Source organism: Pipra filicauda, unplaced genomic scaffold (genome assembly GCF_003945595.2).
Source record: "Pipra filicauda isolate LSUMZ 115617 unplaced genomic scaffold, ASM394559v2 scaffold214_size1419223_pilon, whole genome shotgun sequence".
Taxonomy (NCBI): domain Eukaryota; kingdom Metazoa; phylum Chordata; class Aves; order Passeriformes; family Pipridae; genus Pipra; species Pipra filicauda.
The window spans coordinates 708,524-731,765 of NW_024104326.1; the positions used below are offsets into that span (position 1 = coordinate 708,524).

At 38.3% G+C, this 23,242-nt stretch overlaps 1 protein-coding gene across 2 annotated transcripts in view; it reads right to left on the reverse strand.

Moving 5' to 3' along the window:
• Window positions 1-23,242, reverse strand: part of GRID1 (glutamate ionotropic receptor delta type subunit 1) — a 525,483-nt gene that overhangs the window by 306,870 nt on the left and 195,371 nt on the right. For both annotated transcript variants that reach the window (XM_039381152.1, XM_039381151.1), the window contains exon 3: window positions 14,390-14,674. In XM_039381152.1, the coding sequence (XP_039237086.1) occupies window positions 14,390-14,674 (285 nt within the window). The remainder of the gene's footprint in view (window positions 1-14,389; window positions 14,675-23,242) is intronic.

The following is a 23,242-nucleotide window of genomic DNA, read 5'->3' on the forward strand; positions in this document are numbered from 1 at the left end:
AACAACAGTAGGCACTACTCGTTACCAGGGGGTTCTGTGTTGGCTTTTTACATGGGTACTTGCAAAGATGATATTTGTAGCTCACATTTGTGCTGCGTGCACACAAAGGAACTGGCACAAGAAATCATACAGTTTCAATGAAGGCATGTTCCTCAAAGCATGAATGCCACCCATTAGTTCCTACCCTCCAACTTCTCAAAACTGATGTATTTGGGAGCCTGAAAAGCTAGATGTTGATTTGCAAACAAACAAAACCAAACAAGAAAGTTACATTTTTTCTTCTCCAGAAGAATCACCTTTTTTTTATATGTCTGAATGCTACCAAACCAAACTCTTACTTCCTCGAGGTCTTTTGTATTTATGCTACCTCTGTATTTAAAGTTTGATTTCTAATTACAGATTCCAGGTAGCTGACATCCATCAATATAAGCACAGATTGTCTTTTCTCTTCATTTGCACGTTTGTATGTACAAATGCACACACATATACAGAGCAATAAATAATGTAGATATGTATGACACACTTATATGTAGCATGAGGACGTGAATACAAACACAAAAAATGCACTACTTTCTAAGCACATATGTTCATGGGTGTTGTGTGCATATGGGTTTATCCCATTTTTCTCCTATTCTTGACTGGTCCCTCAAACATTCCTGATTAGTCTCGGCAACAGGTGGCTGGCCGTAAGGACAGGCTTGCAAAACAAACAGCACTCTCTCAAAAAGCTGGCTCTGCTTTGTCAGTGCCACAGTACAGGCAGCAGCTATGTCCCTAATTGTGAGGACTGCAGGGAAAGGAAGACAACCTGATTAGCCCCCTGATTAATGTTGCCCAAATGACTCTGCAGCTCACAAATGGAAGAACAGAATCACAGTAACACAGTCCACAAGACTTGCATTTCAGTGAAGCCTCAGAAGCAAGGTGTGATCACAAAGGGAGAAATGCAGATCATTTTGAAGGCTCTGACATGCAGCCTCAGCAAATAAAGTGCTATAAGCCTCACTGCATAGTGTGGTAGCAGTTATGGTTTTTTGCCAATTATTTCTAACAGGGGTGGCTCCATTTCCCCATTGCTGTGTGAAGCACGTAGAGAGACAAAGCCTGTACCTTAAATAGAAATACTAACTGCAAAGTGTAGGGCTGTCAGATGAACCACAAATGAACACAGAAGCCACTTCAAACTTAATAAATACTAATCTAACTTCCTCACCTGCAATACAAGAACAAAACTGCCAGTGAGTACAGTGAGGCACTATCTAAAGCTTGTGGTTTGGAAGAAAAATCCCACTACTTCAAAAACCTCTTGCCTCATTAAGCCCCTTGGGTCAAGGTATCAAAGAGAGGAAGAAGAGCCTTCTCCAATAGAAATGCTAACAAATATAACCCCTATTATGAAGCAATAATCAGAGTTTCTTCTCAAAACTGATGATAAAGTGGGGCACATCACCTTTTCTCTAAAACTAATAATTCACGTGGGGTTTGTTTGAAATGTATGAAAAACTAGATTTTAGGTTGGCTTCAGCTATTGACATTTTAATAAGAAACATTAGGGGTTGCTCTTCAGCTCAACCCTCACCACAGCCATCCTTTGTTAAAAATATTTATCACTCTTTAAAAAGCAAACAAATCTAAAAAAACACACACAAAAAATGTAACCAGAACATTTTGAACATTTGAGAGTGACAGAAAAGCTGTGGAAAAGAAGGAGGAATGTGAACACTGCTTGGTCTTAGATTTAGAGCTGCTGCAAACCATGTGGAAACCAGAAGGTTCTGGTCCATGCACGTAAGCCTGATGAAGACCAAGTGCAAAATACTCCAATTAATAAGAACAAGGTGCATTAAAGTCTGACTGACTCATGGGATCAGGTTTATTATAACTGATGAGAATACGTACATGCAATTGTAGTTGGTAGCGGTATTTATAAATCCCTCTCCGTGAGGGCCTGCCTCTCCTGAGACATTCGAATGATATATGGAAGATTCCCTTCAATTTCAGTAAAATCAAGTTTTGTCACATTTTTCTAAAAGGTCTTACTCAAAACATATCCAAAAGGCAAAATAATTAGTGGACCAAGCACTGAGATGACATTAAAAGCCAATGAAACTTAGTCATCTCCCTGCCATTGAAACTCAAAATCCTTCTCCTTGGGAATTGAAGTTCAAAGATAGGGACAAAGTGTCTTGCCAGCTTCTGTGGTCTTTAAGTTTAAGGACTGTTTTGGCTTCATTTTATTTTAAACATATGATATTCCATAGAATCAGTCAAGTTCTGCAAGAGACACCCCACCATGAGACAGGCTGTAGGCAGAATCTGGTGTCTGACAACACAGCTACATCCTACACAAGATTTTCTAATGAAAAACTCACTTGTAGATGCATTTACATGTCTCAAATAAATAAACTAGGAATTAACATCACACATTACCACTTCTATACAATTACCACAGTAATTAACAGCAATAAACATTAGCTGTTTAGAATACTTCTTTCAGATCATTATCACCAGAGTTTCTCCTTTTTCCTTAAAATAAATAAATAAGTAAAGATATTTTCCCCTAACACAACATCTCTTTAACACATAAAGAATTAGCTAAATAGAAAGCAGTCATCCTCCCACCCAAGACATATGGGAAAACAAAGCTATTTGCATATATCCCCACAGGTTCTCCTTTCGCTTGCCAATTTCCAGTCTTTAAACCATTATTAAGGAAAAACACATTAAGCTGCTTATTTTTGGTAGTGTGTTCTGCTAAAGAGAATACTCAAATCAATATCAATTCCTCATAGCAGTATTCCAACCATTTTTCAGTTAGATGGGTAACATATATAAGAACACGCAGGAACATGTCGATCTAAACAACTCCAAAATCACTCACACTTACATGCAAAACCCACAGGTATTCTTACCTCGTTTTCTAATAAATGCATGACAAAAAACGTGTCTCTATAGATCCTGCTGAAGCAATACTTGAAAAACAGCAGTGACCACAAATAAGAGGAAATTCAAACTGGGCTTTTTGTTTTCTAAGCGATCATTCAGAATGCCCAGATAGTTGTCTTGATGTTCTAACACTTTAACTTTCATCATTATTAAGAAATAAATATCTAATTAGCTATTGTTTTTCTAGATAGCAAGGGTAATCTTTCTTCATACATTAATATTAAAAACCTGCTATGAAAATGCATTTCTCTCCTACAAAGGGTTGTAGCTCCTCAAATACTCCCCCTGCCCGAGGTGATTATTAGTTTTGTAAGGATTTTCCTTTCCCTCAGGTGGCACTGCCAGCCACTCTGCAGCAGAAGGGTCTCAAATTTGTCTGGTTTTACTATAAAGTGATTAATGGCCACAGTGCACAGCAGAATAAATTTCATGCAGTCCTAAGCAAAGGAAAAGTCCACCTTCAGAGGAATTTAAAAATGTGAACAAGAGAAAAGTAGATCTTGCAATAACCATGATTAAATTCAAATATTTTTGGCAGACCCTAAGACAGCACAATAACTACTGTAGAGCCAGGTTGTTAGAACTCTTTTAGAGATGGTTTACTCCATTCTAATCCATTATACAATATAAGAATAACAATGACTTTTCCTGACTGAGAAAGATGAAACACAGAAGGTTAATTAGCACATAAAAAGCATTGAGCACTGGAACATTAGGAAAAAACCCTTTCCTGAGCAATAGCAGTCACTAGCCCTGTGACTTTGTGTTGGATGTTTGGATTACCTCATGTTTAACAATGTCTGATTAAAGCTTTTAGTACTCTCGGATATTCCACAAGACCTTTTCTTTTGGAACTCCCTGATGTCAAATCTAAGTGAGCACCTGCTGCTGCTGGGTTGATGCTTTGCTGTCTCATAGTTTGCAATCAGGTTCACAGCGCAATCTTTTGCACAGCAAGAATCTGGAGCTCTCTCTTGCATTGCTCACTTATATTTTCTACGTGTATAGTAAAGGCTTGAGGCCTCTGCCATAGGAGATTGATCTGAAGATGGTCAACAAGGTCAGCATTATTCAGAACACAATTCAGACTGACACATGATCTCACACGGAGTGTAATCACAGACGCCGTATTTTTTCAACCAAGTAAAACTCAACACAAACTGAACAATTCAGTCCTTACATACATGTAGACAGGTCATTTTGCAAACAATTTCAGTTTGAGGTTACAGCCTTTACAGTCCTTCTATTCTGTCTGGAGATGGAGCACTTAGTACATGTGTTTTGCAGGACAGGAGCAGATACTGTCTCGTGGGCCTCCTGGCATGGAAGGTATCAGGCTCTGTTGCCTAAAAATGCCTCGTGTATGTGCTTCCTCACATCAGACAGACGTTTCTGCAGCAGGACTGAAACTCAGGAGTCATTCTGAGAGTTCTAGACAGGTTATAAATTCCTTAATTCCCTTCCTGCGATTATTGATTTATATCTGGATTTCAAGGAGACTATTCACTCATTGCTAGTTAGAGTGGTACATCAGTGTTGTAAAATTAGAGAAAAAGAAGCTTGCACCACCAAAGACTCCCACAGATACTGCCTTATACAGCAGAGACAGACTGTCACCAAATACTCCTTGCTAAATAGAGTGCACTTCAGGCAGTCCAAACTATTTTATTTTTTTTAATAATTTGATGCACTTATATATGCTTCCATACAAGGTAATCATAACAAAGCATCCTTAATGCAGAGCAACAGGGAAGATCTTCACTGAGAATTAAAGTACACTTCTTTTCCTTCAGCCAACAAGATTTCTATTACACCACAAGTGCCTGGTGGGGTATCCAGTTAGGTGTTGGTGCTCAGGCTGCACTGACTCGTGAATACAATGCCAGAATTTGACCTTTAATTATTCTGCCACTGCAGGAGGGATTAATATGCCTATGACAAAAATAAATGAAAGACAGTTCCTTCCTGTAAAGATTCTGTCATTTGAAGGATAAAGGTGATTGCAGAGAAATGTTGGTTCTAGTTAATGGATTATTCCTTTCTCAACAAAAGTTCCCTTGATGTTATTATATGGCTTTTGGAAGACAAGATATGTCTTAATTCCTTTTAATGGCAATGTCAAATATTAATACCAGTGGGCCAAAGGAAAATGACTTTCAAAATCACTGAGGAGTTGCATTAGGACAAATGAGATCTCTGGGTTATGGTCTGTTATGCAAGGAAAGCATTTTGTAATTCAGAGGCTGGATATTTCTTGGTCTTTAGATAGAAACATAACAACTGTTCTTCCATAGCACAGTTTTTCTATTTTCCTGACTCTGCATGGGTGCTTTGTGAGGAAGACACTTTGCTGCTGAGATAAGCTAATGGTGGCCAGAGGCAAACCACAGAAAAATCACAGTCACATTGGAAATGAAATTCAAGCCAACCACAATACACACCAGCACTAATTACTATCCTGAATTCCCTTCCTCCTCTGCTCTGTGACAGCTGGGGATTTATCCACCCAAAGGTTCAATTCTTATTGATAGATGAGATAGGGTGCTGGGAAGGGTCTGGGAAGGGCTAAGGCAGATTGAGTCCCATCACACAGTGTATGTAGGACAATGAAGCTGGGGAAGGGTCTGGAGCACAAGTCTTACAAGTGTGTGAGGGACCTGCAGGTATTTAGCCTGGAGGTTCAGGGGAGATCTCTCTCCCCTGTAGAGGTCTCTCTCTACAAATACCTTAAAGGAGATTGTAGCAAGGTAGGGATCTGTATCTTCTACCAGGTAACAAGCGGTAGGACAAGGGGAAATGGCCTCAAGTTTCACCAGGTTTAAATTGGATATTAGGAAAAACCTCTTCACCCAAAGGGTTATCAATCCCTGGAAGAGGCTGCCCAGGGAAGCGATGGAGTTGGTGGAGTCACCATCCCTGGAGGTATTTAAAAGACCTGTAGATGTGGCACTTAGAGACATGGTTTAGTGGTGGACTTGGCATTGGACATAATGTTTGGACTTTATGATCTTGAAGGTCTTTTCCAACCTAGATGATTCATGGGAGTGGGGACCATCAATAGCTCCTGACTTCATAAGATCTTCCAAATTGATGAACTCAACTACTGTCTCCAAATAGTGTTACACTAGCTATGTTTGCATTTAGTGCTCTCTTGTCACAGGGACCAACCAATGAAATTATTGAGAGGGATGTCCCCACCCTATTTTTGCCTTTTTATGATTTTGTTAGAAAGTCTACTTGAATCTTGATAACTAAAGCAAGAGACATGAAAACAAAATATCCAGTATTAAAAAGGATCTCTGCAGGACTCAGTGTTCCCCAGTAGTGAGACAAATCCTGTTTACTCAATTCGTACACAAAAAATAATACATTATTTCCATTTAAACAAATGCTATAATAACATGATGAATATTAAAATGCTCTCCAATAGAACTCAGACATCTAGATTACATTGCTAATGGGCTCTGACTCACGATAATCCAAACTTTGAGGCCTTTTTTTGTCTGCCTTTTATTTAATTTTTACAGTCTAACGATGCATTTTCTCCTAAAATGATTGAAGTAAGTCTTAAAATAACTCCCAAAGCAACAGATCTAAACATTAAATACAGAAGTAAATCAGAAGCTAAAATCAGAAGGTAAATGCAGAAAGCACAAAAGGCCTGCACAGCAGAACTCAATTAAGAGCAAAAGTACCACGTTTTCACATCTCTGGCTGGGAGGGGAAACCTGTGCAGCTGTGGACAACCGGTTACATATTAAAAACAATTTGGAAAGAAAGCCAGCAAACTCACAAAAAAGTTTAACTGTAAGAAAAGTAAATAAATAAGGGGAAATATGTAAATACAAGAAATGCAAGAAGGAGAAGGAGTGGGATTTCTGTCTCAATAAGGAAAACACAAAGAAGTGGTGGGAAGCCATGTCGACTCTTAAAGGAATAATAAACAAGAAACTATCTCCAACCAGGAAGAAAGCCAAAGAAGTCCTGCCTGTAGTGGCATCAGAAAGATTACTGGGGGAGACTGGGAAAAGACAGCAAAGAAGTAGAGGAAATATGTTTTCTAGATCCTATATATGAACTCAGGTATACATTTACACACAAGTAAATACATATACAAGTACACAAATATACACACTCCTTTATTGCTTTCCCTGAAATCCATGCATAAATATATACATGTGTGTGTGTACTTATACATGTGTGTACATAGATGAGCTCTCTCCCCCACTGCTTTCGTGAAAGGCAATAGAGACTGGGAACTTATTCAAGGTTCATTGCAAATTGAGATATGTGAATATATTTCATCAGAATGATGTCACTGTCTGAAGCCCTCCAGGACAAATTTCTATCCTTCTGTTTGTTTTCCAGCTACACATTTATTGAACAACGTCTAAATGGATGTATAAACATTCAGTCTCTAATAAATGTGGACTAAAGGGACTCCCTTCTGGAATTAGGTCCTCAGGTTCCCTGCTCAAGTACTCCAGATCATCCTTACTTTTCTCCTTGTTTTTTTTCACATGCCTGAACAAACAGTTCAATTTTATGCCATGGCTCAAAAAGTTAAGAGATTCAAACTACCATCAGTCAAGAAGAGAGAGTCAAGAACTTAGGACCTTTTGCAGATGACTTCTACAATTTTCAAAGACCCCTCTGTTCAAAATTAATTAATTTGTGCCCTCTGGTTCCAGGTTGCTGAACTCTGCACTTTCTTTGGACAGTGGGTGTTGTATTATGAAGCATTTCTCTGTTTCAGGTTATGAAGGGGGGAAAAAACAGAATCACCACTAGTTTCTACAAAGTTGTGCCTGGAGACTGTTCGCTAAAGTGATACAATGAGTCGAAAAAGAGACAGTAAAGAATACACAATGAGGGCTTTTAGGACTAGATTAATACTCACTTTGACGAGATGACTGAGCCGAAAAACTGCTGGAAAACTGCTTTTAATAAAGCCTTTAATTTAATTTTTTCATTATCATCCCCTCAGATACGTATTTCTAAAGTTTTTTAAAATACAAACTGATTTTAAAAATAACTAATTTGAATACAGAGTGCAAGCCTTCTGTTTGAAAAGTGTCAGTCCGTGGTAAACTTTTCTTTTTTCTTTTTCAAAAGAACTTGGACCTTCTCTTTGCAACACATTTTTCAAACTATTTGAAAGGTCAAAATTATTTCCTTACTATTTATTTGCCTTGAATTTATGAGTGAGATAAGATGACTGAAACTGCCCAAACTCTTTGTCCAGAGATCTCTGACTGGCTTTTGCCACCATTGAACTTCCAGGTCAGCTATGATAGTACACATTTAAAATATAGGCTTTACCAGAACTGGAAGATCATTTTTATATCCCTTCAGGCAGTGTCCTGAAGGAATTTAATAGCTTTTATGGGAAACTACCTCTGACCACTGCTCCCATGCCTTGCGAGGAATTCTGGGGAGGCTGGAGAGGGGGAAATCTTACTGCTGCTTTTAGCACACATACTCATATACCTTACAAAACAAAGTACTAAAAGTAACGTATATGTAATAATTTGAAGTGAAATTGACTTTCTTTAATTACATTTGGTGTTATATACTGTGATGCATTACTAAATAAAGAGAATACTATCAGAAATGACAAAAATCCATGCTTAATTCAAGCAGACCAATTACTTTAAGTGCTGCTACAGTCAGAAAAGTGATTCAAGGATAAGTATGGGAACACGCAATGCTATTTCTTCAATAGCTTCCAGATCAAATTCAATGTAAAAGTCGAAAGGTCAATTTTTTTTTTCACTACCCCATGGCATCACAAACTCCCTGTTGGACTTGGAGAACTTGGCTGAATTCTTTCTTTCCTGGCATTCTCCGCAGCTGCAATGATGATCATACATTAAGTTATGAGACACAAACTTTTTACAGGAAAGTCTTAATTTTTTCCAGGTAGATTTTATATTAGTCTGGAGATTAGACATCCAGTATCCAGTTATGCATTATTAACTAGGTAATGCACAATTGGCATAGAATAAATACTGAGAGGATTCTGTTCCTTGTCTGCTGAAAAAGTTCTTAGCCCCAGTCTATTCCTTCATCATCTTATACAATGGCACCAACGACAGAGATGTGCAAGGATTCCCTCCCTGAGTGCTGACTTACAGATAGATGACCATAATATGGTATATATTTCTCTGTAGCTGACTCCTTAAATTCTATACATTCTACTACTCAAACACATCAATATCAATTGAAGCTTCTCTGTAACAGTTCCAGCTGGGATGCATCAACCAACTGAAAAACACAGGTATTTTTAATGACACATGCAAACTCAACCACACAGCACATGCAGAAAAAGCCCAACACTTCCTGGTAGTGTAAGATTTGCTAAACAGGCACCTACCAGTACATGTGCTGTTGGTTCAACACTTCAAATGCCAGATTCCCTGTATTTACATTAAACAAGGCATGCTCTGGAAAAGCCTGTTGAGAAATATGGCAGCCCTAGTGATGCAGAAGTTGTTGTCTGACAGCTGAAATCACGACACAGAAAACATGAGATAACTTACATCATACAGACAAGGATAACGGGAAAATTAAGTAAAGCAGGTAAGGTGAAAGCAGCTTGTGTACAAATGCTCTACATTGCTTTTTTTTGTGACAGCCAATGCTTCACATCCCAAGTGATTTGCAGTGCTACATGTAGACTGTGTAAATGCATGCACTTCTCAGTTTTCATTACAATACTCCTTTGCAAATTAAATAATGGCAAGAGTAGTGGCCTGCACAAAGGGACCTTGACAAAGGAGAGACCATTCCAGGATCAATAGCAAGTTGTAAAGTTATTAATAGCATAATTCCTGTAACTTATAATCAAGGGTAAGGCCCTTGAAAAGCAGAACTCAGAAATAAAACTGCCACATAATTTCTGTGGAAAATACGACTTCCCACAAAACTAGTCATATTGAAAACTAAGTTCTTCCTACACTGCAAGAATGATCAAGAAGTGTTCCAAGTTAATTTTTTTTATTGATGCTGCATTATCTCTAACCCTAAAAAAAAAAAAAAATTGAAAATAATTTAGAAATCAATAACTTGTGAGTTTGGGTTGCCCCCCCAGGACCAAGCTCCATAGACTTGGAAGGTCAAAAATTCTTCAATGGTTTCTTCTGTAAAACTTTCATACAACACTTTTCTTCAACAGATGACACTCGTTTAATGACACCAAAAATTAAGAATAAAATATTACAGCTACTTTTAACAGGTCTAATACCATTGTCATTGACCAAATGGATTCATAAAAACACCTTTTTGTCTTACATTTTGTAATATGGATATGCAGACATGTAGGTAGGAAAGCAGAGTGACAATATAACTACAAAGTGGTTTTCGACAATAAGATTAAGCTGGTGAAAACATAGCTATAACTCACATTTCTCTTCAGAAATATGACTTAATATTCCTCATTGTTTTCATTTTTGCATTCAGCTTCCAAAACTCTTCTCAAATCCATGCTCTAACCATACGTCTCTTTATTTGCTCACCCTAGGAGCACAGTTTCAACTGTTTATTATTCAACCTCATCTTACTGTGGGCAGCACATACTACTTTTAACTTATAGTCATTTTACAGCTTGGTAAGATTCTTTATGAAACTTGCCATGCTACCAATTTTTCTGTCAGAAAATTTGATTACTGATGCTTCTACATCCAGAAGGTCAGCAAAATAAAACATTAAACTTCCCAGAAGGTCTTTACACACTGTTACAATATATGTAGAGGCACAAAAGATGCTCCCGTAGAGCAAAAAGCAATTCAAAACACATCAGCGCAGTTGAAGCTTTCTAGGATGATAGACCTGATCTGAATTCTGTTGCAGGTTCTGTAACAGGTGGGTAGACCTATTTCCACAGAGCACCACCTGACAGCCATTGACAAACTCATTTTTTCCTGCAGAAAATGAATGTCAAATACCATGTTTTAACATAGGATCTTCGTAAAAGTGTTTAAAGTAAAATTATGCATTTAACATGACTCTGGTCCCTTGAGATCTTACTGGAATTGCCTTATTCTTGACTGTGCCACTTAATTCTGTTTCCTAAAGAATTTTAAAGAAATTTCAAACACTAGTTCAGTCACACAGGGAGGAAGGCTTTTCTTTCACAGATGGGAAAGGGAAGAACACAGGGGGTAGAAAGCCTTCTCAAGACAACATGGTAAAGACTATAGTGCCTAGCCATCATTTTCTTATCAGGCAGTGGTCTCAGCAAGAGAAAAGTTCTGTTGTGATCAATGGGGAGTAGATTTCTGTGCATCTTTTAAAATTGCTCATAAACCATAAATGAGAGAAGTGGAAAAACAAGGTCTAAGTCATGAAGATGCTTATCTATCTGAACTCTTATCGTTTCTTCTATTAGTACAGGAGAACCATATGGATGAAATATCAACTAACCTTTCCCCTGTTGGCACTGCTCGGCAGGAGAACAGTGTGTCATCCAGGAGAATTTGAGTGCTGCAACTATCAACCTCAGGGTCTTTAAAAGGTCACTTGTCCAGAATCAAGCCATTACCATTGCTTGCTGTTACCTGTTCCTTCACCACAAGTGACAAAATCTAAAAGCTGGTTTCACATTAGGTTAAATGCCACAGTTTGAACCCTGTTTCTACCACTTCATTTAGAAAACTTTTCACTGAAACTTCCACATTTTTTCTGTAAATCCTCTATATTTCTTGTTGCAGACAAAGACATTTTACTGGAAAGGGCCATATTCTTTCACTGAAGTTATGCATACAGATTTTTATCTGTCACTTCAGCGTAAAACAAGGTATATATATAGTAAGCACAACAATATTAAGGGCTCATTAGGCTGTTCAGTGACTACTCTATATTTCTAATCATCAAGTTCATTACTAACTTTTCCTTAATTTAGCCAATGCAGAAATTAAAATCCAAAATGTATTTCTGATAAGGGACAAGTAATTAACTAAGTAAATAATTTTCAGCATCAACATAACACAGCATTACTGTATATATAAACACGGGACTTCTTTAAATTGTGTAATGCTGCTTTAGCTTCAGAAAATCTGACCATTTCCACAAGGAAGACACCAAGGGATTGGATGGCTTTTAGGGATCAGCAAAAGGACAAATTAAAACACTACTCCAAGGAACGGTATAACTTTCAGAGATCAGGTAGAGAAGGACCATTTATTATAGAAAACCACAAAAGCCCAGTGCTGGAAATGCTCTGTAATCCCAAACATGTGACCTCCCTCCTCACAGCCAGCAGTCAGCTCCTGCCTGTTGAGTAGGGAAGTGCTGCTGGAGCTGCAGGAGCAGGGCTGGGTGGGAGCTCACTGCTGAGGGCAAGGGGCATGCCCCGGGAACCAGGCATCTGCTCCTGAGCTCAGCATGCCCTATCCTGGGAACTGGGTTATTTATCCTCCATTCACTGATGCCTGCCCAGAGCTGGCAAGGTTCAGCTGGCTTCGTTATGGAAACCCCTCCCACCAAATTCTTATGAAAAAAATTATTCTAGTGGAGTTAGCATAAGAAGGTTGTCACATCCATGAGGAAAAGGAGAAGAAGCAGCACATGGGCAGCTGCAAATGCACACCACACTCTCCACTGGAAGGAGCAGAATGCCTGTGGCAATTTTCCATAACGTTGACGTCTTACTAATACAGTTTGTGGGAAACAGAAAAGATAAATTTGATCATAATTGAATTTACACAGTATGTGAATTAAGGGTTTCAGGATTTTGTACTGAGATGGTAAGCCTGTGCAAAACAAAACAAAAACAAAACAAAACAAAACAAAACAAAACAAAAAAAAAAAAAAAAAAAAAAAAAAAAAAAAAAAAAAAAAAAAAGAAGAAAAAATAAAAAAGGTCAAGAAACATAGATGTGTTACTGGAATAAGTGATACCACGGTTCAGTAACAAAACTGGCAATGGCAGTTTGCACATAGAGCATCTGGGATGTTTGTAAGACATCCTTTTAAGATTTCTTTTTTTTCCCCTTCATTCTTGAAATAATTGTTAGAAGAATTTTGAGTCTTTAAACCCAATTTCCTCTAAAGAGCAACTTTCTCATCACTACCAGAAGTCCACCTTGTACACTTAGCACATACCTTGTAGCTTTGCCTTTCAAAGCATTCTGTTAAAGCATTACATACGATAGTAATTACTTGCTGGATTGCTAGATTTTTGAGTCTACAGATTAAGTAAGCCTACAAGCACCATGGCAGTCTTCTCATGCTTAAAATAATTCTATATCATTAGAAAGATGTTACAACCTCAGTTGATCTCTCACTTAAAACTGTTCTCATTTTTGTTTGTTGTTTCTTGGATTTTTTTAAAGCAGGACTAGCCCAATTTCAAAACAAAAGATGTTTTATTTCTCTCTGATTCACCACCAGAAATCTGATAGTATACAGAGAATGCAAATAAAGATTTATTGTGCAGTTGTGGAAGACTACGTATAAAATATAAACTATATGCACAGACACACATAAGATTATTTTTCCTACTGTGATTTAACCTTAAGTTTCCTTTCTTTTTATTCTGTTCATGGTAAGTCACCACATCAAAAGATTATCCATCACATTTTAAGGCAAAAGTATTTGCAGGATTTTAAAATATACCACAGAAAATTTATAGTTCCCACTCCCCATTTATTTTCCCCATTACAGATCCAATATCCTAAGACAACAGAGCTGAAAATACCACAAATTAAACATACAGAACAGTGTTCGTATCAGTTGAGCGGGAGGCAGAGAGAATATGAAAAAAAAAGTATGCACACAGTTGCCTTTCACTCCGAGAGCCTGGCACAATGAGAGATTTGTTTTGTCATTGTTCTTTACACCCATCATAATGCACAAAACATGCTTGGGCAGAGATTACTTTTCCTCAAGTTTCTGCCCGAGCAAAAATTTTGCTGAAGGAAATGCTTCAGATACAGTGAAAATACTAACTCTACCCCTTGGTTTAATGCCAGGAAGTATATCCTTGTGAAATTTAGTCCTAACACGGAATAGTATGAGGAAGCGTGTGAAAAAAGAAACGGTAATAGTTATTGTGAAAATTAATTTTTAAAGAGAGCAGTTCTCAGCTTTGACAGAAAGTGTTTTCTGGAGTGGGTAGAGGCCATGTTGAACTTCCTTGCTTGCCTGTGCGACCCCTGCCTATCAATGTCAACACTTTATTAATATTTTACTGAAGAAGTGAGAGAGGATTCAAACTTTGTCTGTCTTGGTAGGTGTTGCTAAGCAACTTTGCTCCTTTTCTGAGAACTAGTTTTCACAGCAACCTTTCCTTCAAGCCAAAGATCTGTGTCCACTTGAAACACTTTCTCCTCTGTCAATGAAAACCCCTGGCAAGTTATATTTCACCCTTCCCTTTATACTTTCCTCTCTACCTCCCAGCTGAAAAGAAAGGGATTTAACGTGCCTGAAATCCTCTACTCACCATAATCACTGTCATAGAACACTATGAATTTCTGCCACCGCAGCTCAGTGACCAGTTTGAGCATGACGTCGTTGAGGCGCACGGGCGGGCGGGCGGCCAGCGTGTACTCCTCCTCCTCCAGGCTGGGGTTCAGGTGGCAGGCGGTGCGGGGGGAGCCTCCCGTGTTCCGCTGGACAAAGAGGTGTGGGATGTGCATGGCATCCGTCAGGGACTGCAGGGCGTTGGCTGAGGCACAGCCAGTGGACGTCACTAAGGCCAAGATCCCCAGGGTCATCAGGTCACAGGCTGGAGAAGACAAGAAATAAAGCAGGGTTTGAGTAAGCTCAGCAACGCCTCTGACAACCTAGACACTAGGAAGGGAACAAGACAAGCTTTGCCCTTGCCATCAACACAGAGCTGAAATTATTTATATTACAGTATCAGCTGAAGCCTTTCAGAGTTAGGTTCTGCACCTTTACAGTAGGAGACAGTATCTGCAATCTGTACTGATATGTCAAAGTGGAGGACAGATAATGTAGCTACTGTCAGTTCTTGAGACAGCAGCAGATATGGATGGAGATTATGGTCCTTGCTTCAGGTCATTCCTGGTGGAAGCAGGAACTGAACTCCCATCTTTTGAAACTCATTTCACTGCTTTAACCCCTTAAGCTTCATTAGGCACATTGGATGAAGATTTTGGACAATAAAGAGCAATTTCCATTTCAAGGATTTGTGTTACACAGCAGAGTTGTGAATGATTTTTTAAATTGATGAAAAAGACATTCACTGTAAGTCTCAGAGCAACGAAGAAACAACAAAGGCACTCATTAGAACAAAGACAACTTACGAATGATTAAATAATTACTAACAACACTGTAGCTGTCCTTAAAAAGATCTGGAAAAGCATATACCATTTAAAAACAGAGCATACAGCTTGACCCCATCTGCTTTTGAGAATGAAGTATTAGGTGAGTTTGAAGCACAGGCCATGCAGACTGGGCAGAGCCCTGGGAAGTTGGTTCTGCTGCTCAGGACATCCCACATGGCTTGTTCTTCCCAGGACTCCTCCAGGTAAGACACCCTGATATTAAGCTGTAGTTGGAAAGTGTTTCCAGCCAAGGCCCCCGGGTATAACTCAGCAGCTATTTAGTCAGTGGTGGTTCTAAGGCTGTGTAAGAACCACAGAGCAGCCAGCAATGCCAGTTTTTACTAACTCCCTTGAGTAAGTGGCAGCAAAGTTGGCCCTGGGAGCTGAGCACAGCAAACATCATGGGTTAGCATGGCACCAGCCCTAAGCATCCCCCAGGGGCACTTGGAACTGCCTACTCCTCTCTGCCTTTGAAGAGGACTGGAGGCAAGCTCAGGGTTCCAGCAGCTGTTTCAGTTCCCAGCAACCACCTGCCCAAAGGAAACCTCTGCTCTGCTCCTCCACCACAGAGTCCTGCTGTAATAAAGCCAGACCGGAGGTGACTGGAGATGCTCCACTGCAGTCTGCACAAGCTTGCTAGCAGTGGACAAACGAAACGGCCTCTGGGGTGTAATTCAGAGCCCCTCCAGGACACACAGAGAGCTGAGCAGGAAATTCAGTTTTCATCTGGGAGGGGGAGGCTGCCCACACCGGTGCTGCCTCGCTCCAGGGTGACAGCCTTGGCACACGAGCGAGCGGGCTGCCCACATATGCCACGTGCTGCAGGACTGCCAGTGCCTGTGTCACTGCTGCTGACCCACTGCCTCTGATCTCCAGTGGAAATGGGCTGAGTGTAAAGGTAGAAAAGAGAACACAATCTATTAAAAGGATTTATTTTTCCTCCTCTAAACACTTTTAAGTACATCTCCACTTTTGGAGGCCAGAAAGTCAAAGGAACTGGACAGGTTATGAATAATTAATAGTAATTAACAGTTAAGTATCAATTAATATTAATTATGTAACAGCTCAGTAATTGAATGCATAAAATTGTTTCTAACACAACCAGTGAACCACTTCACCAAATATCTTCTTAGACCAGGCAGAAAATAGATATATTTCCCTTTGATATGGGATAGCAGAAGGAAAATGTTTGATCTTCTCTTTGCACAGAATGTACACCATGTATCCTGATGCAACAGAAAAAGATGAAGAGCTTTTAAAATTATTTCCTTGATGGTCTTTACAATAAACATATGCCAGCAGCATTATCTAAATTTACTCTGTGTTGATTATAGTTATATGAAATTGTTCTTTGTTTTTCCTGAGAGCTGACCTGATTTAACAGCAGGGAGGCATTATATTTGCCAAATGGGAGACCCAGGTTCGGGAACAGATTTGATTTCCCAGGCTTCTTGCCAGAGAAAACTGAACATGTCATACAGGTAATTTATTTAGTCACAGTAGGGGAGGGAACGGCGAAGTGGGAACAGAGGGAGAGAACAGCAGAGCTGAGCCATAAACCCCTGCAGAGATCACCAGCCAGCAAGCTTTGCTGTCAGCGAGGGTGAGAGAAGCAAGCAACATGGGTTTGTAGCAGGAACAATTTACTTGCAAAGCAGACAGAAGGAGAGAAAAAACAAAGCCCTTTCTGATGGGAGGCTGCATTCAGAGAGTCACTTATTCATGCAATATAGAGCTGATCACCAGTTGTTTAACAAGAAAAACGCCCATTCAGTGGTTGACACTAATCAAAAGCTGCTTGCTTACTAGCAGAGAGACCAGAGAGATGACAGATCATGGCAAATGGGACCCCTTATCTCCCAGCACAGCCCACCAAACACAGCTGAAATATCTCAAGAAAGACCATTTCAGTTGAGGCATTTTCCCAATGTTTTCTAGTTTGTGTACATGGGTTAAAAATGAAGAATTAGTCAATATGTTTCCACATTCTGATATTTTGTCAATTGATTATGTTCTGCCTGAAAGCATATGCTACATAGTGTTTTCTCCTCTTGCCTCTCTGTTTCAAGATAGCAGGCAATAAAAACTGGAATGACTAAGTAAAAAAGGTTTCGTGTTTTCTGAATTGCTTTCTTTAGTCAAATCACAGAATGTGAAACAGAACGTGTCATTTCTAATAGAAGACTTTCATTATATAAAAACACAATGGATTCCAAGAAGTTCAACCTCTCCACACTTATTGCACTGAAGGGTGAGAATTAGCTTTGAGCACATAAAGTATTTCTTTTTACATGAGTAACACAGTGGGTTACTACTACATAACAGACTCCATTAAAAAACTCATTAACTCTTTAGACACCTCAAAATTCCTTAGCAAGGGAACATTCAAGGATTATACAATCTCAGAAGAAAACCCTGGTGACTTTTCTTTTTTTTTTTAGGATTCCTCCCACAGTCCTGCACTTTCTTTTACAGAAAACTAACATGAGAAAATGTATGTGATTTTCTGTTTTACTTCACACTAGCTATGGATTTGTAGAAACAATCAAACATCCCTGACTACCAGATTGAATAAATCACTAATTCTGTATATCAGCTGCAGCTTCACAAGCACTCGAAAGAACCTTGAATTTTTGCATACAAATTTCATAACCCTGATCTTGATTTTCTTAAAGCTGAAATACAGAGATTTGAAATGTTTTGGTCCATGTCAGCCTATAATGGAAAGGGGAATCAAAACATTTTGAGAACTTTAGTGATCTTTAATTACTATATTTATAGTTATAAGAATTTAATATTTTTATAACTGAAATGCTTCATATTTATCTTGTATATATATATTCATTTAGATAGATTTCAAGAGATAATGTTTTTAAGGTATCTGTTCCACAGATAAAAAGACATAAACATTCTAGCAATCCTGCCTCCGGATTTGACTGCTATTTAAATAGTGAGTTATAAGTTTGCTGTACTGAATTCCTTCATCACAATTAGGCTTCCTTTTAAGAAGACACCAACATCCTAAAAACCATACAGTAAGAGATGTGCATTCTAATGATGAAAACATAAACATCATCATACCTAAAAAATAAACCTGCATTAACCCATTCGAGCAACTTAAATCATGCCAAGCAGCTTATTCAGTGTTGGCCTCTATCAACCAGCCATCTCTCAAGGTTATTCTTGGATTTCATTAAAGTATTCCAAATTATTGATTAATCCTGTTCTTAATCATTTTGGGGGAAGTAACTCTCCTAACCTATTCTCTTCAAGTCTCTTTTCAGAAATTCCCCTTTTCACATCTGCTTGACATTTTATCTCTTGAGCTGTTATTTCCATTACAGTGTTTCACAAGACACTGTCTGCTTTCTTCTCCATCTATTGCCTTGGTTTTTTTCCATTTAGCTTCTCCGTGTCATCTCTGTCATGATGTTGGCAGAAGTAACACAGATTAATATATTTTGGGCATCTTCTAGCTTCCACTTGTCTAACTTGACTATTACATCATAGCAATATGTACTAAACTTTTCTCTCATTCTGTGACCCACATCTCTAACTCCAATCACATCCCATTAAGGCACACTTAAGTCTGGAAGAACAGTAGCTATTAGATTTAAGACTGAGCCTTATCCATATGACCTTTTTCATCAGTGGGACTCCTCATGGCACATGAGACGATACAAGAATTTTACTTTGCTGCAATCATGCTGCTTGAGGGCTTGCTTTTCTACCACTGCCTTGTGTCCTGCCATCCTATTTCTGAAGACAGGTGCAGATGGTAAAGTCCTGATTTGGCACCCTTTTCATAGCGATATTTGCATTAAGGGCTTTAGCTCAGATCTCTCTGTAATTAAATCCCTCTCTCTCCAAACCACAGGGAATTAAAATACTCCAAGAGAAACTGTTATCTTGCTCCTGGCAATGTGACAACATGACCATCTCTCGGTCTCCCTTTCAGCGGTTTCCTATTATTCAGAAAAGAGTAGAAACTTGTTCCTTTGTTTTCTCCATTATCAAAAGACCAGCTGCCAGTGTAATTTCAGATCTAACAATATAGCCACCTACTGGCATTCACACTGCCTCTTCAAACTTCAATGTCATTCTGTCTCTCACTTTTGGGTATCACCATAGCTGGCCCTACCCACTCTGGACACCACCTGATACTTGATAAATCCTCTCTAAATTTTTGGTTGACTTTTTTTTCTTATTTTTCAGTTTGACTAATACTTAGGAACTCTTTACTGCACTGCAAAGGGAGAATCATCCTAACCGCAAGTAACTTGCATTTTAAAAAATGTCACTGAAAATTGAGAGGTTTCTGCCTTTTTGCTTGGAAAGATTTTCAAATGAAGAAAGATAACTTCAGATCTGCTGTAACACTCTGCAATGAAGTGATTAACAAAGTTGGCACTTAAGTATCTGTAATTAGGTTTGAAAGCCACCTTCCTGCTGAGATGAGGGACTTTGTGCTTGCCTCAGTACTACTGCCTCAGTCACTCTGAAAGAAAACTAATTTTTCACATTATTTATTTTTGAAAACCAATAGGGGGAAAAATGTATCATTAAAACATCAAAGTAAAGAGAACATAGCAAATTCTATGGAAAAAAAAACCAAAACAAACTATTTTTGGGAACCTAAATTCTACTATTCCACGATACTACCAAGGCTTGTAATATCTTCTGCTGAAAGTGCATAGTTAGCAGATCTACCACATGAACTGGCAAGCAGACGCAGAATAACATCAGCTATATACACAAACTGTTGTATTATTCATGTGTACAAAATTTAATCAGCCATTTTTTCATTATCAAAATTATATATAAACAGATACACATAAAATTTGGGATGAAATACTAGAAGAGCAAAGAGTTCTGAGATAAAAATATATCGGTTCAGAAAACTAATAAAACTGTGTCTTAAGATGTAAGGTCTGTGGGAAACACACCCATAGAGGTATTCTCAAATTAAATGGAGAAAATCCTTCTGGGAAGTTGTTGGAGCACTGAAATGAGATAGAAAGAAAAACAATACAAGGAGAAAGACTGCAGCCACCAAGGAATATTTAAAAATCAAGAGAATGATGATACAATTCTTTCAGGTAAAGCCAAAATAACACAAACCAGAGAACTAAGCATTTTCACACATATCTAAACAAAACCTAAATATTTCTGCTGCAGCACATGAGAAATTTCCATGGAGTCAGGGCACAAGCCCACAGTTAATTCAGTCACACAGAAAAATGGGAAAAGACTACTAACTATTTACATTGTTTCCTCTTTATACTTCAAAAGGCCCTTAAATGCTTTTGTGCAAAACCAGCTGATGAGGCAGCAAAAATTATAGAATAATCTCATTAATATCACTAAAAATACTTCTATTAAAATATTGAACTATAGAAAGATTCACTCCTATTATTGGTGTATTAAGTACAACATCAAAATTAGTAATCTAAGCACTCACAGAACCTAAATGGGGTTTCCTGAAGAATATTTTACTCCTTATTTCACATTTTATGATGTTTCTTACTCTTCACATTCTTTCATTAACTGGGAAAAGCACTTCACAATGAATTTGCATCATTTACACTTAATGCTGTGCATTTATTTTTCCTTTGGATACTCAACAATTATATTTTAATATAATATATTTAATATAATATATTTTTCTTTTCTGGGTGCTTTTACTTACCCTTTATGTTCTGTACTGTCACTATTTTTCTACAAATAACAAAAAAATTATTATTTTTATTAGGAAAACCCTACACAAAGCTATAGTTACTTGTCACATGGTAATTTATAATATAGAGAAAAATAATAAACATAGCAAAATCTTTTCTGTGACACTTTCATTGCTGTATCACCTTATGTGTAGTGAAGATGGATATTTATTACTCCATCATCAAAACAAAATACATCTTAAAACAAGAAAGAAAATTCACAATTAGACAATTAGTCCTCTGTGGTTTGATAAAAAAAAAAATTTAAAAAAGAAATCAAACCAACCAAACCCCCTAAGTACCTCCACTTAGATGTATCCATTTTCTGGATATAATACTTGAGAACAATAAATATTGTTCCCTTTCCTTTAAGCAATCCTTTGCCTGCATCCAGAATCAGGATACAGGCATTCTTAGACCCTGCAGTCCTTGATGTGATTATTTTGGAAGCCACAGGAAAGTCTGACACAGCCTCACCATAGTTTCTGACTACAATTGTGTTGCCCTGCTTCCTTGCATTCAGAGCCCAAATGTGATGCCAAGGCTTCACCCAAGAAGTGGATTTCACATCATGAAAGCTCTCCCTGCATATAATAACACATTGTGAAAAGGGCCTTGGAGAGCATGGCACGAGCCTGGCATTCAAATTACAAATGCAACCACTGACAAGTACTGCAGACTCTCTTGCAATAAATATAAATGAATAAATTGATAGCCAGTCTGAGTATCAAAGAGGACAGAGCATGCCTGGAGTTTTTCATATAGATAACATTCTTGCTGGACTTCACAGAAACACGATAAAAGGAACCATGTACTCTACACAAAGGCAAAGCAGACTAATGTTTACCTCCTCAAAATCCCCATTTTCACCAGTCTCACAGAGAAACCTCCCTTTACAGGTCCTTTTTTTGAAGCCGTGAAACCCATACTGGGAAGAATTCACAATAATCACTGTAGGGCTCTCTCCAGTTCCAAGAAGCCGAGAGCGCCTTCTCCTGCCAGTTTGCAAGCTCAGGAAGAGCTTCAAAATCCAACACACACCTCACTGCCAGGGCATCTCTCAACAACAGATACTTTCCCTTGTGTAAATATGTGTGCTGTAAGGTCCTTAACAAGTGACAGGCAACAGCAGTAAAACCTGGGGCCACAGTTCCTAAAAATCACAGATTTAGAGTACCAAAGCTAAAAAATGTGTAAGTCAACCTGTAACTGGACCATTAACATCTATGCATGAATGAGATGCTGCCAGCAAGGCACAGACTACCACCAACTCCATGAAAATTAGAGAAGTTCGTTGCTGTCCTGAGGCAAGCTTGAATTTTTTCTCTTAGTGCAACTGTGGAGGAAACACAGTATTTGTCAGCAGTGGAATTGCCTTTGGGAGCCCTCTATGGGGTTCTTTTGCAGTTTGTCTCCTAATAACTACCAACCAAAATCATTATGCTAGGTAACATATACTGAAAAACCTAATAATTACAATTTCTGTTTCTGAATTCTTTCTCCATCCTTCATTATGTTTTTTCCTTAGAAAACCAAGGTAAGGGAATCTTAGGTGTTTTTTCCTAGCAACTGAATCTTAGCAACAGAAATAAGACTGGCAAATCAGTTGATAAACATTTTCTTCTTTTTTTTTTTTTTTTTTAGAAAAACTTAGCAAAAATTTCTGAGTAAAGTGTATAGCTGGACTCTTTAACCTACAACTTTGATAAAATTCTCAGCAGGCCAGCTCAAAGCATTTTATGATCCAAAAACTAGATATGCATCATTGTGTACATGTTCTAAGATAATGATGATTATTTCAGCTGGTCATCACTATGAGGAAAAGATTCCAGAAAACCAGTACATACATACATTACTGTGCATAGTTAAGAGTTCATGTGATCAGTATGTCAGAATATACCTGAAAAAGCAGCATCAAAAAACACCTCAAAAGCTAAGGAAAACATGAGATTTTGAAAGGTTTACCAAAAAGCCCTGGGAAAATTGCTATTAAAAATCCTCCCCCAGTTTTTGGGCTGTCTTTTTATTATTTTCCCATTATGCAGTATCCTGAGCTAAACAAGCAGGAAAAATAGGGGAAACATTAAAAAAAAAAATCAAAATGGAGTTTTGTCTATATTTTTGCTACTTTTTTCTCCTCCAGAAGCATACTAACCATTGCTCACAGAACAGAGGCACACTGGTGATATGGCCTTCCTTGTGCTGCTTTGCCTTCACTGCCTGTCAACCTCTTTTTGGGGTCAGTAGCTGACTCCATCTCCTTTGGGTCACTGCTCAGGGCCCTAACAG